Source organism: Cydia strobilella, chromosome 3 (assembly GCF_947568885.1).
Source record: "Cydia strobilella chromosome 3, ilCydStro3.1, whole genome shotgun sequence".
Taxonomy (NCBI): Eukaryota; Metazoa; Arthropoda; class Insecta; order Lepidoptera; family Tortricidae; genus Cydia; species Cydia strobilella.
Genome location: NC_086043.1, coordinates 2,632,311 through 2,652,580, shown reverse-complemented (window position 1 = coordinate 2,652,580; position 20,270 = coordinate 2,632,311). Strand labels below are relative to the sequence as shown.

Sequence of the window (20,270 nt, the reverse complement as noted above, 5' to 3'; positions counted from 1 at the left end):
AGGAATCTCGAAGAAAGAATCCTGATATAGAATGGCAATTAAGTAACACAGAATATCACAAGATAGTAGAGACTCTTGGTGAACCGACAATAGACCTCTTCGCTTCTCGCACTAATGCAAAGTGTAAAACTTATGTCTCCTGGAAACCGGATCCTGACGCTTATACAGTTGACGCTTTCACATTGGACTGGAAAGACTTAGATTTTTATGCATTTCCACCATGTTCACTCATATTGAAATGTGTTCAAAAAATTATAAGTGATAAGGCAGAGGGCATCTTAGTTTTCCCAATTTGGCCTTCCCAGCCGTGGTTTCCCCTACTCAAAAGCATACTGCGGTCGACTATTATATATTTTATTCCAATCTTCCATTCGTCCTCTTCCAGGACTCCACGCCGCTCGCGAACGCAGTTTACCCTGGGTGCCGCGAGGCTCTCGGGAAGGCGTTCACATCAAGAGGAACTCCAAATGCGGCGCTAGAGCTAATGATTAGTTCACTTTCCAATAATACTCTACTGCAGTATGGCACTACCTACAAATCATGGTGGCAGTTCTGTCAGGGTCATTGTTTGGATCCTTTTAAAGGTACATCTTCAGATGTAATGCTTTTTCTAACAGAGCGGTTTAATAATGGAGATGCCTACGGTTCTTTAAATAGTCACCGCTCAGCTCTGTCACTATTATTAGGTAGCGATCTAGGTTCGGATATTCAAATTAAGCGACTACTTAAGGGTGTTTATAAGTTGAGACCAGCTCTCCCAAAATATTCGAATACATGGGATCCACAAATAGTTCTTGATTTTATCGGAAAGTGGATACCAAATAGAACTCTATCTATTGAACAAATTACTAAAAAGTTGGTCGTCCTTCTAGCTTTATGTACTGCACATCGAGTACAAACACTTTCACTCATCAAGTTAAAAAATATCGTGTTACGTCCTTCCGGAATCGAAATTGGTATTACAGATATAATAAAAACATCTGCGGCCGGACGGGAACAACCAGTGCTCTTTTTACCCTATTTTAAAGAAAATAGTGCTATCTGTCCGGCTACAATTGTACAAGACTATATATTCGTAACAAATAATATAAGATCCCAATCAGTTGATAACAGATTAATATTAACATATCAGAGACCACACAAACCAGCCTCTGCTCAATCCATAAGCAGATGGATTAAACAAGTCCTAGGCGAAAGTGGTGTGGACGTGGCAACATTCAGCGCGCATAGCACGCGGCATGCTGCCACGTCTGCGGCGCGTGCCTCTGGTATTTCTCTAGATACCATCAGGAAAGCTGCTGGTTGCTCTAGTTCGTCTGAAACTTTTGCAAAGTTTTATAATAGGCCGATCAAGCAAGCCGAGGGCAATTTTGCTAGATCCATATTAATGCCCAGACTTTCGCAGGATAATTTAAGTTAGCTGCAAAGTATAATTAGGTATATTATATTGTAACGACTGAACACAGGCTGTGTATCTAATAATAAGTTGATTAATAATTAAAATAAGACTGAATACTAATAAGATGATTGTGATAATAAGGTGGTAATAAAAGCCCATTACTGTTAAACATTCTTTCTGTATTTTAATTTATTTACCTACAAAATTTTCATCTCTAAACATCTACATGTTGTGTTTATATCTGAAGAATAAAGCGACGTAATATAATATATGATCAAACGAACTTAACAAGTGAAGTTCGATCGATATTATATAAGTACGCTTTATTCGAAGATATAAGGTCCCACCCACCCTGATCTCAACCCGTTAAGAAAATTTTGTACTGTGGGCACTTTCTCTCTGAAATAATGAGGGCACGCCCTTGGGCGGCGTGGGGTGCCCACAGACAGGAGACGGAAATCAAAAAATATTTTTTTTCTAAATTTGACAAGTGCGAAGTTGCCAGTACATTGAAAAGTACTACATGTTGTGTTTATATCTTCGAATAAAGCGTACTTATATAATATCGATCGAACTTCACTTGTTAAGTTCGTTTGATCATATATTATGTTTGTACATCTTATGTCATTAATACTAAAGTAATTAAATTAAAAGCCATTTACGAGTATTCCATAAAGTTCACATATCCAGGACAAGAAGATGAAAGAAAAATAAAAGAAAAGGATAACAACAACAATAATAAAAAAATATCCGACAAAAGTTATACACAATTAGCCTCTAATGAGGCAATGAAGTAAATACGAACTGTTTACATTACTTCCTAACCAGAATCACCAAAGAGACTTCAACTCACTTCCTTCCCTATTATGTGGCAGCAGTATTGGGTTATCCTAATGTTGTGGGTACTTAGATAACTGATATTGCTTACCAAAATTTCAACCCGGCAGATCGAGATTGTAGTCGTCACTAACATTGCATGACGGCTAACATCAATAAGTGTAACAACTCCTTTAGAAACACGTGATCTCCAACGTGCTCGTTACAGCCGCACTCCAGCCTCAATAGCCTCGCCTCAATACGTGTCCTTTCATAAATACGTAAGCCTTTTCTAACCTAAATCACGTCTCCACTGTATCACACTCATTAAAACAAAAAAAAAACACCCGCTCTAGGTACGAGTCTTTTAATATCGGACGCTCTTGTCACTCCCAGACGTAAACTTCTAAACGTTTCGACGTAAAATAATACTCGGCAACGTTGAAATTTGTGATTAGAAAAGTTAACGGGAAATGATAACTCTTGTATGCGGCCCACGAAACTCAGGAATTTCGTTAGGCCCGGCATGTTTATTTATTGCCGAAATCAATCAATGGCGGGGCACGTTTTTATCTCGCAATCAAAGTTTATCGAGGTCCTATAAAGCGATTTTCGCTCAACGCGCCGAATGGAAACTTGATGATTAAGGAAAAGGGAATGGCGATATTTTATTTAAATTCGAGATTGATAGCTATCAGTAATAGAATACGCACTTGTGGCTGTATGCTTTCGGGATGTTATGATTTTCGATCAACGGTAGAGATACAGGATACTAAATCCGCTAGGCGTATTGAGCGATAGATATTATAGATATCTATGTTTTTGCCTTGTTGCTATTGCTAAAAACAATCCTACCGGATGCGCCAGTTCGGTATAAGCACAGTCTATCAGTATACGCAAATACATTCATAACGTGAAATGAGGCTGATTTTAGCGGATAGATATATCCATAATGATGCTTCGGAGTAAAATTCTATTGTCTTAGATGATCAAAATAAAAAGATCCACGAGAATTGAGGTGAAAGGACAGCATCTGTCAACGAGAGATCGAAACCTCGTTACAGAATTGACGGGCGTGGAGAAATGGAGAAGAGGCCGATATCCGAACCCGCGCTGTAAAGGCTGCTATAGAGACAGATTTAATTTAATTTAAGTATTCACTCAAACGACTCACTCAGATGATGTTACTGGATATCACAGGTCGGTTTAATTACCCGTAGTATCGAATTCAATTAAATCAAAACAATGAACTGGAGCTCATTAATGAAGTTTATTATCAGAAGCAAGCTTCATTATGGTAAAGCTTTATTATTAGATTTAATATCGCGGTATTGGAGATTCCGTTCCTTATAAAGTGGAACGGATAAGGCTAAATTCTCGTCAACAACATCATTAAACCGAACTCAGCCGAAGTAATCAACGAATCGCTACTTAGAATTTAGAAATATTTTTAATAGCTCCATAAATCAAAACATTCCTCTTTAACCTAAACTATTTAAGGCCGTTCCATCGGTTTGCCGCTGTCACTGTCACATTTCGCAAGAAAGAGCGGGAAAGATCATGCGCGCCAAGTGTCAATTTTGATCGAATTTTGTCGATTTTTATTTATTTTAAAAACGTTACCTTACAATATCGAAATTCGAAAGCTATGAAATTACTATTTAAGTTAAGATTGTTTTTTGTTTTTTTTTTTGTTGTTTATAGTATCACATAATAAATAACCGAGTAAAGTTATTAAAAGTCCGAGTTAGAGGTTACTTTGGGAATTAATTGTATCGAGCGAAGTGTCATAATTCGTGTTATGTTATTAAAGATAATATTGTCAAGAACTACATATATTTTTTCCACGTCTACGAATATCAACGCCTCTTAGAAAAACATGATCATATAAGGAGATTTTTCGCCTTCTGGCTCAGGGAACCGCCTTAATATAATAATTAAAAATATTGAATAGACTTGGTGTACACCTCTAGGTGTTGTAGACCTAAATAACTGAAACGTTCTTTATGATCTCTGTGTTATTTTGTACCTATGTGATACATTTTTTGATTCATTTACTTATTTAATTCGAAATAGTTTAAAAGTCGAACAAGAAGCTCTCTAAGCTAAACCTTCATAAGATGAAAATAGTTTTGGCGTTTCCCTTGAGTGTTATCGAGGTTCCACTGTGGTAATACGAGTATTGTCGTAAACTTAAGCTGTCCTGGTATTTGTATCGGGTATTGTAATTACGCAACCCGGTGTAGGGTTACCAGTATTATCAACAGAGCACAATTATTAAGCCTGATTTCAGTGCGGCTACCGCCAGTTTGGCACTGACATATTTAACGCTAGCGTGAACGTAACTTGCTTTCTATGCATCTCGCTCGTACTGACATATCAGTGCGAGCGAGATGTATAGAAAGTAAATTACGTAGATGTTAGCGTATAATATGCAGTGACACTGTCAGTGACTCGTGGTACGGGTATAGGGGTCACTTTCATGAAAGCTTGTAATGAATAACACAAGTTAAAATCTCTTAAAAAAAAAAAAACAGTTAAAAAAGAGGCCTCCGCTTGTAACAAGTTGCAAGCTTTCATGAAATCGCCCAGGTAGCCCTAGCCATTTCTTAACATGGAAGCGTTGTTTATTCTAAACAACGCCCCCTCCCTCCACCCCCCTTCCATCACGCACCCGCGACACCTGCCTGCCGCCTGCCCCCCGTGATGGATGGAGACACTCTTCGAATGCTGAAAAGGGCCAACCGGGGTCATTGCCACGACCACAGACATATTTGGTTTGGAATACTCAAATATTTTTAGGCTAGCCCTATCGACCCTTTATTATAGGCCCCTTATTCGTAAACATTAAATAGCATAGTAAAATTTTGTCTCCTCGAAAAGGTCTAACTAATTTCGACGGCATTTTAAGTTTGATAGAAGTTTATAATTATAATAACACCAGCTTCCCGTGCCAAGAGAACATTTATGTTAGAGGGTCCCATTTTTCGGTTTTTCACATATCTTGGAAACTGCGTCTTAGCGACATGACTACTTACATAAAACTAAAGCTAATTAAATTTGCTACAAGTTAAATTTAGTCAAATTTTTCGATATCTTGAATAGTTTTCGAGATATCCTCTATTGAAAGTTTATATCAGTGAAGCTACTAGGCCATGTTTGGTATCGTTTTCATATCTAGGGCGGGGACTTTTGATATGTTCACCTCCTAACTAGTCCAAACAAAGTTACGTTAGTCAATAATTGTGTTCCAAGCATTTCGCTCTATAACTTTTTTGAGCATTCATTTCCTGGCCTATAAAGGGGTTTATCTTTTTACTAACCCTGAATTACCCTGCGACTTTCGTAACTCGCGTTAGCTATGCGGCGTCTATTTATTTATACGTCTATGGCTCCAACACGAGATGGATCCATGATGGATGCCCTTAAGTGCTTTAATATTGGCTATCAAACTTTGATTACTCTCCGTTTACCTTAATACTGTAACGACTCCATTACAATCTTTTGATTGATTTCCACGAAAATACATTAGCGACTAGAGACGCTCCGCCGAAATATCGTCTGTAATTTTATACCAAAAATGTTTTAATGGCTCTCTAAACCACCACCCGGGGTTTTAATGAAAAAGTCCACAATTTAGGTACTAGTACTTTGTTTCGACATTTTCTTTAGAAATACAGGAATTAAAAAATAACGAAATGGTATCATCAAGTTTTCCATACTAAATGTATGAGTCAGTTTTGTGATGGTTCATACAAAATGTAAATATATGAAAAAAGACCAAAATGTGACACAAATATTGGGTCTTATTTTCTTTATCAATAGTACCTACACGTCAACATATACTAGTTTTATAGAAAAGTGGATAATGTAAGGGCACCGACTGTACTAATTCTGAGTAGAAATAACCGAAAACTTATAAAAAATTCGGAAAAGTAAATGGCTCATTTATTTTTTCAGAAATAGTTCGTCCACATAATACACTTTATGATTCCACTTTGCAGGGTTTGTTTACGCTCCATCGATTAAATAAATAATCTGTAGGTACTCTGAAGTTATATTTTATTAAAATATTTAGTTTTATTTGAGAGTGGAAATACTTTCATTTATTTCATAATTAATATATAAGGTAAAAAACAATAAATAAAAACAACTTAAAATTACAATAAATCTAAATAAAAATAAAACTACACTAAACTAATTTGAGTTACAAAGTTATCATTCGTGCTCAAAACCTTTTTGCTAATGGAAAAGCCGTGTGAGAACTAAACGGCAACTATTTGCGGGATCTGTCATAATTCCGACCGTGGAAGGGTTGGTCTCGTGTTTGGAACTTCGTGTCGTATTTAAAGTAATTCCGATCGCTTTTTTTTTTAAAGCGAGTCAACTAGTATTTTTTTTATTATGTTTTGGTTTGTTTTATTTTACCTAATACTCTACTCTATATAGCTTTAAAACTAAAATAGATGTCATTTTTAAAGAAAAAGTGACTAAGCCCTCCAGTCCGGGTCCTTAGTCGGCCACTCGTAACGTTTTCTAAACCTAAAGTTTCTAGTTATGTTTAAAATGTGACGTCACTCGTCAGGACTGTAGAGACAACATTTTATTTAATTCGCTCAAAAGTTTGATTAAGAGGGGGCGAAACAAAAGATAAGTAGGCCGCGCGAAACTGCGACGCATGACATGGTCATCTTGCGGGCTTTTACCTTTTATGTCAATTATTCTGAAAATTGCGGCGCTCAAGGAGAAGTTAAAAAAGCTCTGGTTATCTGACTGATCAAATTGCCTATATTTCTATTGTATAGTTGCTTTATATTTTTTCTACTTTTTTCTAATTTTTAGTGTATTTTCCCCATTCCTTTGTGTGTAAAATATGTTTATCCTATAAATTTTGTATGTATTGTACCTTTGTCTTTCTGGTACCTTGTTGTACATTTTGCTGCATTTGTCACCCTCTTTTCACCCTCTACTATCATCTACTCAAAGGTTAACTGAAAGAGAACCCTCAAAGGGTTAAGTTCACCTTTGTACATTCTTACTAGTTGTATGCTATTTTTAATGTCTTTTTGTACAATATAAAGAGTTTACTACTACTACTACTACTACTAGTACTACCACTACTACTACTACAACTTTGTTCTTAATTAGCCATCACGCCCATATCACAGTTAACTTGTTTTACCGGCGCCTTCGACTAGTACACGCTCGGCAAGTCACATGAATCATATAGCCAGATTTCAGGACCATTTTCATTCCACAAAACTTTAATATTGAGAGAGTTTGTAAAGTAAACACGGATCTGAGCGGATGATTTATCTATCGCGTCATTATTCCTCGCTAAAGAAAGTTTACGCCAAGGTAAACAATGATCCCGCTTTTCCAAAAAATAGCAGCGTTTTTTCCTTATTGTTAAATTTGTTTGATTTATTGGGGATCTTTAATAATGAATTAGCCTGTAAGTAAATAACAGGATAAATGTGAAAATAAATACAGGATATTTTTTACCCTGTGACAAGACAACATAATAACACACTGTCAATACTATAATGTCGTTCCTGTCACACATCCATCCGTCTCAAACTGTTGAAGTTTTCTCAATTTCCTGAAAGAAAAAATTCCTTTTTCAAAAAAAAATGCATTTAGGACATTTGTGGAATAGTTAAGAAATCACTAATGTTTTGTGAATTCGCTGCCTGACCTGGGACATCCCTAAGCACTCAACACGACGCAATAAAATTAATAGGGTCTCCTCACACCTATCGACGCGGAATCGACAATAACCGATAGGAAAAAGCTTTGTCTACGCAATACGGCTTTTGCCGATTCCGCGTCGTTAGGTGCGGGGAGACCCTAATCCCAATTGTTAGTTTTGATTACTACACTGTTATTATATTATGTAATTCGTATAATAAAACACGACGCAATAATAAATCTGCAGTTCATCCAAAACATAAGGTAATTGAATTTACTTTTGGTGCAGACTCGAGGCGGTTTCAAGCTCCAGACTAATGTTTTAATTTAATTCGTTGTCTGTTATCAAAACGAAACAGATACTGTTTACGTAAATTTCTGGCTGTCGGAAATTTATGGCTGTCACACGCCTGTCACACCAATTATGTCACAGTAGACTTTGAGATATTGCTGGCCTTCCTACGAAGATGAAGTTCATGGTCCTACCCGGGTTTGTCGTTCATGATCCTACAAATTTGGTTTGACGTTTAAAATGTGCGAGGACAAGTGAAACTTAAACATAAAGACAAGTAACAGTTTCTACTCAGTCCAAAGGCGCGCTGCAGTACGAATCGTCGATATTGAACCGGTATTGAACCTTTAAGTCTTAAGGAGAGACTTTACCTCCTTTTTGTGTGTTCTACCGCTTGTACAATGTGGGCTGTGCTCTGAAGAATTGTTTGACATGATGCCAACGGCCGCTTTCTATCTATCTATCACCGAACCGCTCGCCGTCGGCAGGGTGTTCATCCTCACACCCTAGAACCTAAACGGTCGCGTACTGTGCGGTTTAAGAGGAATTTCCTCCCGCGGACGCTCCGGCTGTGGAATTAACTCCCTTCCGAGGTTTTCCCGAGGATCTATGGGGGTTCTTCAAAAAAAGAGTGTACAGGTTTTTAAAAGGTCGGCAACAGGCGGGCCGTATGCTTGTTTGCCACCGATGTGGTATAAAAAAAAACGTACCGTTATGTACTTAACTAAATATTCAATATTTCGTTTTTAACCCCTTACACAAAAAAAGTGATGTTATATGTTAGACACCTATATCTGTGTGCGCCAGCGCATGGACCTATTTTATAAATCGAAGAGGTTGCCAAATAGATAATAAAGGAAATAACACTCTTAATTAATATTGTTTATTTCAAGGATGAGTCACATTTGTTATTATGATTTAGAAATCACTTCGCATCGATATCGGTAACACTTAACTCGATATTCAATTGACATATTCAGTGCCAGCGCGAGCTACGCGCTACAAGCGTAGCCGATAATATGGAAAAACGCGTATGTAGTGAAAAACGCCTACGAACAGAGAACCCGCCTAACGGGTCGCTGGCAGTGAATGTAATCACTAGCACTGGTACATGTTGCCCCTGTCATACCGGGAATGTTCATTATTATCTTATTTAAATGGAGAAGGTACGTTAGTTTAAAGTTTAAACTATTAGCAATACAACAGGGTTTCATAGGTACTCACAACTCTTATAAATTATCCAAATAAATTAATATTACAACGCCATACTTTGCTTTTAGAATTATTACCTTTATTCGTATTTAATTCAAGTGACGAATTTAAATATGCAGGAGCGAGGTTGGTTGACCTGTTTGCCTAATTTGCTTTTCCATTTATCCAGTCAGACCACGGATAGGTAATTCAGGCAAAATAAAAGTTATAGAATATTTTATCCTGATGAAAAATTCAAATTACTGTTCGGAAAATGACAAAGTTGGCAGTAAATTAAGTTACCCTTTTTTCCTTCGCAAACGCTAATGAAAATTGTGACGGATTCAGGTAAAAGATATTTATATCGGTTGTCAATTCTGATCATGAACGTCAATGCGGTAGGTGTAGATGGTACCATTAGACTATGACAACAGTTCCTTTGAACAACTAGTTTTTAGTTTCGGATTTCTGTACCATATATTCGCCCAAATATTGTACATTTGTAACAGTAGGAGGATAGTGTATTTTCAGTACAATTAGCAGCAGAAGTAACACTAACCGTAGTACAGTCAGCTGCAGAGAAAAGGTACCCCCCCTTCATAGAAGTTTGTATGCAAAGGTGCTAAGCGAATAGTATTGCTAACTGTACCTACTCAAAATACGTGCAGAAGATTTTATTGCGATGAAGAAGTTGAGCATATACTAGAACTGTGAGTGCTAACTAATTTTCACACAAAACGATTCTAGCAATGTGACTGAAACTATTTTCATGTGTCTCTTAAGGTTTATATTCGCAAAACCAGAACTAATGTTATAAAATAACTATAGTTACCTATTTAAATAGTATGACCGCCAAAGGTTTTACATAATAAGCAGCTCATAATGCTTTCGGGTATCCTCTTTTTATAAATATTTCATTTCATTTCGGTACAACATAATTGGCAAAAAAAAAACGAATCCGCTTATGAAACTGTTTATAAACAAAGTCTTGACCGTGAACTAAATACGGATAGCTTCACGGATAACTAGAAACGCTTTAATATATTTGTTAATCTCTATCTTATTTCGTAGTTAGTTGGTGTGCTAACCGTACCGAGAAACCGAAGCTATCTAGGTTAATATCGTTTACGACTTCTAGAATTACCTTAGGTCACCTAGATGCCATTACCCAGCTCTTTGTGATACCGGCGGATAATGCGAAATCGTAACCCGATATTAAGGAGTGGTTCGGAAAAATAGAGCCAGCACATTATGTGGATTTTTCATTATATTTTGTAATTATTTTTAAGCAGTGCATTTTTAGGGTTCCGTACCCAAAGGGTAAAAACGGGACCCTATTACTAAGACTCCTCTCTCCGTCTGTCAGTCCGTCTGTCCGTCTGTCTGTCACCAGGTTGTATCTCATGAACCGTGATAGCTAGACAGTTGAAATTTTCACAGATGATGTATTTCTGTTGCCGCTATAACAACAAATACTAAAAACAGAATAATAAAAACATTTAAATGGGGCTCCCATACAAGAAACGTGATTTTTGCTGTTTTTTCCGTAATGGTACGGAACCCTTCGTGCGCGAGTCCGACTCTCACTTGGCCGGTTTTTTATGGTAATCTGTAGATAGGTACTTTAAAATCAAATACAATCGTATTTAAAGTAAAAGGGCGAATTTAAGTTTTCGCCTTTTATATTACATCTCTCCTAACACTTTTTGAACGTTTAGGGTTAAATTAATACACGAAATCTTATTATTACCAGGTATAAGCATTGAATTTTCTTCAATAAAAAAAATAGGAATGTTAATTGACGGTAGTTATTGTGTGTGTAATGTGTATTCTTTGCACAGTAGCCACTAAAAATATTTGTACGATATAAAGTAAGTACACTAAACTAACTAAACACGCACTTAAACTTTGTCAATCTGTAACGTCCACTATTGGTTGGGTGGGTGGGGGGTATATCGCCTTGTAAAAAACCATCGTCTAAATTGGCCAAGCCATCCTGGAACCCATTTGTTTGCATAGTCTTAAGGGGCCCACTGATTATCGGTCCGCCGGACGATATCGGCCTGTCAGTTGTTCGGAACTGTCAAATTTTTGTTCTAACTGACAGGCCGATATCTTTCGGCGAACTGATAGTCAGTGGGCCCCTTTAGACTAATCGCGTGTCATCGTGGTGGAAAAATCGTTAAAACTCTATCATACCACTCGTATGAAAAACCGACTGTAAAATAAAAATTATACTGTTTGTGCGGAAGTATTTCTAGGCTTTTAGGTACAGTCCAATATAGAGTAGACATTCATTTTCTCGCCACCACGCTCCGCTTACAAAGTGAATCGTTTTTTGAAACCGCCCTCACTGACTGTTCGCTTTTCCATTTGGCGACATTCACTCGTATCTGCATAAAATGATTACCCCGGGCACGTGGATAATATGCTATGCATCCTTGGGTGTCATTCCAGCATAGACCACTTACCTGCGAGTAAGATTACTTAATTTAGTTCTCAAATGTCAAAATGGCATACGGATAAATGATTATCAATAATAGATTTGACAGACGTTTATGAATAACGCCATTCATCTTTAATAATCTGCCGCGTTTATTCCTTCCGGCAAAAAATGCGTGATGAAATTATTTCGTACACCCTTATAATCGATCTGCTGTATCTTTCTACAATACCATCATGCCTTTTTCTATTGCAAAATTAAAGATTCTGATATTTATGTACTCTTTTCCATTCCATTATCGCAAATCAATAGCTTTATTACCAATGTTGTAACTTCCGGTCAATACTCATGATTATAGTTGATTGTATTTTAATTTTAATTCTAATTTTAATTTTAATATTTGATATGTAAACTGTATATGGATTCCGAATTGTCCGAAATAAATGAATTTTATTTTATTTTATTTTTATTTTATTTTTTACTGTGGTTCCCGTATCAATCAGTCAATTAATATCTTTAAGCTCGTCACAGACGGAGCGATAATATATCGGCCGATATCGGCAGATATCTGTGAGTATCGTTAAACACCACACACGAAACTATACCAAAATATATATCGCTCAAAATATATATATAGACAGATCTAGCACCTACATTGTGAGAGAGACGAAATATACCGACCGATAAATCGCAAGGCATCTTAAGGTATCTGCAGATGCCTTGCGATAAGATATCGGCAGATACCAAAATATATATTACAGCTTCGTGTGTGGGCTCTGTCAATTAGCACGTAATAGATATCGGCAGATGCCGTATCTATCGGTATTTGCCGATATATTATCGCTCCGTCTGTGATGGGTTTTAATGTCAAAAACACATATCAAAAACTACAATAATACAAATTATTTATTATTACGAGCCTATTGTGTCCCACTGCTGGGCAAAGGCCTCCCCCCTCTTCTTCCACTCCTCCCGGTTTTGAGCTACATCTGGCCAGTCGCTCAAAAAGGAGTCCAAGTTATCCCGCCATCGCCGACGAGGTCTGCCGGATCCCCGGTTTGACTCATGGGGCACCCACTCTGTGGTTATTTTGGCCCACAAGTCATTCGGCATGCGGCAGACATGACCAGCCCAGTCCCACTTTAACTTGTCCACTTTCCGAGCTACATCTATTATTTGGGTTTTAGAGCGCAGCGTGGTATTCCGGATGCGATCCCCGAGTTTCACACCTAATATGCTGCGCTTCATACCTCTCTGACAAACCCCGAGTTTGGACTTCTGAGCTTCCGTCAGAGACCAAGTCTGAGCACCGTAGGTGAGGACTGGAAGTATGCACATGTCCATGAGCCTACGTTTGAGTGATAGAGGTAGGTCTCCCTTCATGAGGTGTTTCATGGACCAATAGCTCTTCCAGGCGTTCTCGATCCGTCTGTCGACCTCTTTTTCTTGTCGCGCCTGGAAAGAGACTTTTTGGCCCAAATAAAGGTATTCATGGACATATGCAATGTGTTCTCCGTTTACCTCAATCCTACGTTTTGTGCTGTTAGTCATGACTTTGGTCTTTGACATATTCATCTTCAGTCCAACCTCGAGGCTTGCGTAGCTAAGGTCTTCTAGCATATGATGTAGCTCGGATGCCGGATGCCGATAATACAAATAAAATTAAAAATATACAACTTACACTAAATTAAATAACAAAGCCACAAAAAAGTAGTAACATACTAATTTAGTATATATGATGTATAAGCATAATAAAATTGCCAGTTGTATCTACGTTTACGACCCGTGCTCATGTAAATTTAAGCTGATCCTGCGCTCCTAAGCAGTAGCTCAAGATGCTACTAACGCTAAGACGAGAGAGACTTGCAAATATCAACAAAAATGAGGTCTGGAAAACTTGGCTTGTTGTGTAGGTATTATGGTACAATCGAGTTCCGCGTTGCTTTTACAATTAAAATGGCGCCTGTTTATGGTCACCTCTCCGTCTACGTATTCATAAGAGCTTTATAATGCGTAGTCTATAGGTGGTAGTTTCTGCATTTCATTGATCGCTCTATTCGCTATAACCAGTCTTAATTTGCTCTTTCATTACGCACCTTTGTTACTGAACTCACAGTCACTTTACACTGGTTTATGCACGGACTTGATACGCGTAGGTGAGAATTGCCTTAACGCAATTTGTAACGCTCGGCGTAGCGGGACATCAGTTTTTGATGGATTATACCGGCATAGCTGTGATCCGGGATGTTGGGAATATATTCGCGTCCTCGGAAGTGTCGCAGCAACCAACATGTTACTGTCAAATATTTTCGATACAAGCATTTTACTTTGCTAAGCCAACGTCTATTCTTTGGGAATCATCTTGAGTTCTTGACTATCAACTCGACGAGGTTGCGTTACTTGTATCGTTAGGTTTTAGATATACGGCCCAATTCAAACAATGCTTATAAGATGTCACATCGATACGATAGTGTCAGTATCAAAAGTGATTAGAATATGGTTTGTGCTAGTCGTACTGGGTAACCTGATTTACGACATAATAAATGCCAGCGTTGTACCTCCATTGTACAAGTTTCTTATAGGAGTTCTAACTTTTTTGTACAAGCAAACTTCCGATGCGTTTTAACCACTGAATTGGACATGACTGCTTGACTCAAGCCCTGTGGCTTGGTCATTTATTGTTAGTGACCGCAGTCCGTACACAAAAAGCACTAGTGAGCCCGATGTCCTTAATTATGTCTACGTAAATACCGTAAATATACACACAGCCTTCGAAGCTTATAAATAAAAACCACATGTTTATGTAACGTTACCGCGACCGCAGGACATTTTCGTAACAATATAAAGCATGAATGCTTTGAATAACATGTTTTATTCAGTAACAGACTAAATGTTTCGCAAAACTTGTATTTATGTAGGTTTAGCGTATTACCTGATTTTATCCCGCCTAATTCGTGCCCTGATAATAAAAAGGTACAATATCAAAGAAACTTTTATCCGTGAATGTAATTTGATTCTTACGTGAGTTTCTGTAAAGTCGCTATTCCTTCTACACAAGCTCTCAGAAGCTTTAAGATTATCTGAAATCTGCGAAATTGTGAAAATACGTAACAAAAAACATAATCTATCTTGTTTTTCAGATACTTCGTCGATCTAAAATACGAATTTTATTGCCATTGAAAGATTTTTTTTTAACAGAGTTAAAAGATTTCGTGGACATGTTCGTGTTTTGGCAGAATAAACTGTTTCATTTGGAATTGAAAACCATAGCTTGTAGCTTAAAGAGGTATCTTGTCTATGTTGCGACACTTTTGATGCTCAAAATTGAGTCCTTTTTGCCCGTAAGCTTCCTTTTTCGGAACACATTTGCTATATTAGTTTAAAAAGAGGCAAATGAATGTGTTCCAAGATGGCTTGACCAATTTTGATGATTGTAAAAAGGGCGATAGATTGTTGGAGGGTACTCTTTTATAGTTTTAATAGCTTAATGTTGACTTATTCACACACATTTTAAATCAGGTTTTTCTCACGATGCACTGCCAATATTTGAAACTTTCGTTTACTTTCAGCTTTTATACAATATTTATAATATTGTTGCAGGGCGGCGAGGCTGCGCAGAGTTAGTTTGTAGCGGTGGCGCGAAACCTGGAGCCACGCGAGGGTCCACGTAAGTATCTGCTTTATTTGAAAATATAGCAATAGAATAGTTAAGTTTGACGGAAATTTTAGTTCTATGCAATTAAGATGTTGGAAGGCAGTTTCTTTAAATTTGATAACCCAGTTGACGTTAATTACATGTAGTAATAGCAAAACTCAAAATTACCATATTTGAAATGGGAATGGAAGCCACTCCCCACTAAATTTTCTACCACTGTTGTAACCTAAGATCTAAGGTTTTTCTTTTTCTATAACAAAGTAAGTAGAAAACGCGATTTAAAAATCAGAAAGAACGTTAAATACGTAGACTATAAAATGATAACATTTTTGCTGGATATCCCTGTAGAATGTTGATAAAGTTTAGTAATTTTGATAGCAGTGTTGCGGAGGGCGCGGCAGCAGCATGGACGACGCCGGAAGCAACAAGCAGCGGCAGGCCACGAGGGTCTTCAAGAAGAGCTCCCCGAATGGCAAGGTAAGTCTTATGTCTCCTGTACACTATCGGCGATGATCTTTGATAGTATCATCGGCAAGATCATCGTGCAAGCATCCACATGATCGCCTGTACAACGCAACCACCCGGCGATTACCTTTGATGCGTGCCCAAATAACCGACAACTCACGGGTCTCAGGCGATGTAATGATACACGATGACTGGCGGGGACTGCCGAGTATGCCCTCTACACTATCGTGCCCGCCAATCATCGTCTTTCATCGCCGATAGTGTAGACACAGGGCGGATACGCCATACATATAAAATCACTTGCCCTTCTATGTGTAAACGGCATGACTGTACACGCGGCATGCGTCATAGTGTGAGTAAGTTGCTTAAAAATAGTACTGAGCGGCCGGCAAACGGCCGTGAATCTGGTGTCGCGGGGCGAGGTAATTCGAGTCGGGGCGGGGCGGTGCGTGGCTGTTCTGTATGATATTATTCTGTGGTGTAGAGGAGCCATTACTGTCTTGTCCATACGCATTTTTTTTGCTGATTTTAGTTCTGTCCTCGTGCCGCCCAATGTACACTTGGTTTCAAATGAATTTAAATATTTCTTAAAACATTTAAAGTACCATTTATTTTGTCTCGTAAAATTTTCGAATAAGTGAACTTCAACCCAATTAACTAGATTCGATCTTCCATAGCAAAAATTTTGTATGGTGGGCGATACTAGGTAATATAATTCCAAAAATGTATATTAGGTACATAAGGAGAGCAAGCATCAGTGACCACACAGATAAGTGCACTAATACCTAGGTATAATCACAGCGTTAAGAGAGACGGCTTGATTCTATTTTTAATAAACGTTAAAAAATTTCATAATACGATATGGATCGGATCTGTCAGTTTTTGACGTTTATTAAATTTTAAATTAGAATCAGGCCGAGAGAACTTTGTTAAATACGTTTGAATTTTTCTTTTAAAAACTCTTTTATGAAATTTCTGTTAAAAATAACCCACCCCTATACATAAACCACCCTCTCCGCTGACCGTGTTCCGTATATGCTGAACCAGAACCGCATGATACTTGTAGATAAATCAACGTTTTTGTTTCCTTTTCAGATAACAGTATACTTAGGAAAGAGAGACTTCGTAGACCACATCTCACATGTAGACCCGATTGGTATGTCCCGCTTTACTATTTTCACGTTTATACCTATCCACCCTCGATTTTCACGTTTATATCCACAATTTAGGAAATAGAGCATATTATTATAAATCGCTGAAACCTTACGAAACGATATTTTGCAGGGGTTTTATAATTTGCAGCGCCAGTGTATTAAAACCTTCGTCTATTAGCATCCAAGACTGTCCGGACGAAAGAGTGTGATAAGTACGAGTAAAAGCGTAGCATTTCTTAAAACAGGCATAAAAATATAGAAAAAAAAATTTAAAACGATTGGAAAATTGACTAAATAGAATGTCCTTACTTAAAACAAGTATCATACTTTAACGCATACGAGCATTAAATTAACCTGTAAATGTAATTGAAACCTCGTGCGAGTTACAATGGCTTTAGTAAATTGCCCCAGTTTTAACGCCCGAAACTTATGATTAGAGTGTTTGAATTGAAACGGGCCGCCCCAAATTGAGGAATAGGAACGTTTTAGTATAAATGAAGCCAGTTTGTGTTCACTATAGAAATTCCATTTGACGAAATCTGGGTTACGCCAAACGTTTATAAGCGAGCTACTCGCTTTCATAAATTAAATAGATTTAGGTAACTTTGAAATAATGTTCACCCAGTCCGTTCCGAAACTGTAGAACCTTCTAATTTCCTAGTCCGACTAATTTTGTGTACTTTAAGTTGGTTTAGAGCTTATATCTACAGCGCCAGGTGGGGTTTGAAATTTATGTTTAGTAACTATATAAAACTTTATGCAAATATTCCATGCCTAACATGTAATTATTGCAATTCATACTTCTAATATCGTGAAGTAAAGTGTAAAAAGATCCTGACTAAAGGGTAAATTTAATTCAAGGGATAAAAGGATAAGGGATAAGTTCGCCTTTGTACTGCCTATTTTTGTGCCATATTTGTGTTCTATGTCTTTGTACAATAAAGAGTTTATACATACATACATACAATTCAACTGTACAAAGTGTACAAATTGTACAAGTTGAGTATTACGTTAATTTAGTTTCTAAGCATGCATGGGCTTGGTTCCTACCTACTTAGTTAATCCTTCTAAGCCGTGTGAAGGAATCATATATGTATACAGCAATTGTCTCTAAATTAATCTTTGCCAATTGTGTTCTATAATCGGGGTCAAAAAAACACACAAAATGAACAGTAATAGACCTAATAGTAAAAAAAAACAAGTGCAGTGATATACACGCATCAGCTTTCAGCTGCTAGTGTAATATAATAATAATATAATAGTAGATAGGGGGAAATCTTATCATTACCATGTAATGTTGAAGATTAAACTTGGTTATTGTTTTTTTCTCTTCTCTGTAATTACATTAAAATTACTAGAAATATAATATTAGTGTATTGTTATACAAATATCACGGTTTTCCTCGCAGACGGCGTGGTGCTAATCGATCCAGAATATGTTAAGGACAGAAAGGTGTTCGGACATGTGCTGGCAGCTTTCAGGTACGGCCGGGAGGACCTGGACGTCCTCGGCCTTACCTTCAGGAAGGATCTGTACCTTGCAGCGGAACAGGTGAGAACAGGTTATCTTATATCACCTATACATTCACTTCAGGTAACGTGCTGATCAATGACCACTGCTTAGACCAGTTGAGAACGACTTCAATTATAATGAGACTACCGATAACAGTCTCAGAAAAAAACAAATTATTCCACCATCAGTTTATAGATTGGCGTCATAGCATTTGATGCAATATTGCTGCATTATTTTCCAAGCTTACTACTACATTTTATGCTTCCAGATATACCCAGCAACGACCACCCTGAAAAGACCGCTAACGCGGCTGCAAGAGCGCCTGGTTCGCAAACTCGGCCCGGCCGCACATCCCTTCTACTTCGAACTGCCCCCTCATTGTCCGGCCTCAGTGACGCTGCAACCCGCTCCAGGGGACACTGGGAAACCATGCGGGGTGGACTATGAGCTGAAGGCGTTCGTGGCAGATTCGCAGGATGACAAGCCGCATAAAAGGTAAAACATATCTGATGCCTTTTGACTGGAGAAACTACACAGACTAGTTAACAAGCTCGGCTTATCCGCGCGTCACTTCTAGTCTGCTCTGTCTGGAGCCTGATGCCGTTTGACTGGAGAATCTACAAAGACTAGTTCACAAGTTCGGGCCATTCGCGCATCCCTTCTACTTCGAACTGCCCCCTCACTGTCATGCCTCAATGACGCTGCAACCCGCTCCGGGGGACACTGGGAAACCGTGCGGGGTTGGAGTATGAGCTCGTGGCCGACTCGGTGGATGACAAGCCGCACAAAAGGTAACAAAATACCTAAAGCCTTTTGAGTCTGGAGAATTTCTCTTGATAATAATTCGGCTAATAATAGACATGCTGAATCGCCCGCATAACGGTAACTTCATAATATATGAACATAGGATAACATTTTCTCGTGATCCAGGGATGTCATATGTTTAAAATCTCATCATATATATATATATTTATTTGTAACGTGCTCAATTTTCCGTATCGACCGTATCTTATAATAGTAATAATACGAAACAAATTTCCTGTGACGCCAGCTACATTTCCTGTGTTGACTCCTGACTTCCTTTCCTCATATGCCCGATATTATGCATGATTGATTAACATTAGACATCCAAAATATAATAAATACACAACAGAGCTCGGGGTCGGTTAAATTACGTACCGAGACAATATTTGTATGCAAACGTTTGCCTTAAGGCGCGCCTTTCCCCGGATCTTACCTCTCGCAACCTTGTACGTTATTTTACGAGCGGGACGTACGGAACACGACGATCATATGAGAAATTCCGTAATATTTTTGTAATGTTATGTAGTAGCTTAAGGGTAACCTTGGTTATTGTTTATAAATTTCATTGTTTTGCTTGAAGAGTTACTTAACCAGTACAAAATATAACTGTTGACTTAGACCTTATGTTGCGAATTATCTAAGAATCATCATCTTGCTCGCGTTGTCCCGGCATTTTGCCACGGCTCATGGGAGCCTGGGGTCCACTTGACAACTAATCCCAAGAATTGTTACGAAAGCGACTGCCATCTGACCTTTCAACCCAGAGGGTAAACTAGGCCTTATCAGGATTAGTCCGGTTTCCTCACGATGTTTTCCTTCACCGAAAAGCGAATTATCTAAGAATAAAT

The 20,270-nt window shown here is 38.0% G+C and overlaps 1 protein-coding gene across 3 annotated transcripts in view; it reads left to right on the top strand.

The window, feature by feature from the left end:
• Nucleotides 1–20,270, top strand: part of LOC134755662 (beta-arrestin-1) — a 298,399-nt gene that overhangs the window by 263,400 nt on the left and 14,729 nt on the right. For 2 of the 3 annotated variants that reach the window (XM_063692195.1, XM_063692194.1), the window contains exons 3-7: nt 15,433–15,499; nt 15,866–15,964; nt 17,048–17,108; nt 18,515–18,657; nt 18,887–19,113. In XM_063692195.1, the coding sequence (XP_063548265.1) occupies nt 15,893–15,964; nt 17,048–17,108; nt 18,515–18,657; nt 18,887–19,113 (503 nt within the window). In that variant the 5' untranslated portion in view covers nt 15,433–15,499; nt 15,866–15,892. The remainder of the gene's footprint in view (nt 1–15,432; nt 15,500–15,865; nt 15,965–17,047; nt 17,109–18,514; nt 18,658–18,886; nt 19,114–20,270) is intronic. The other variant, XM_063692196.1, reaches the window with a different exon arrangement.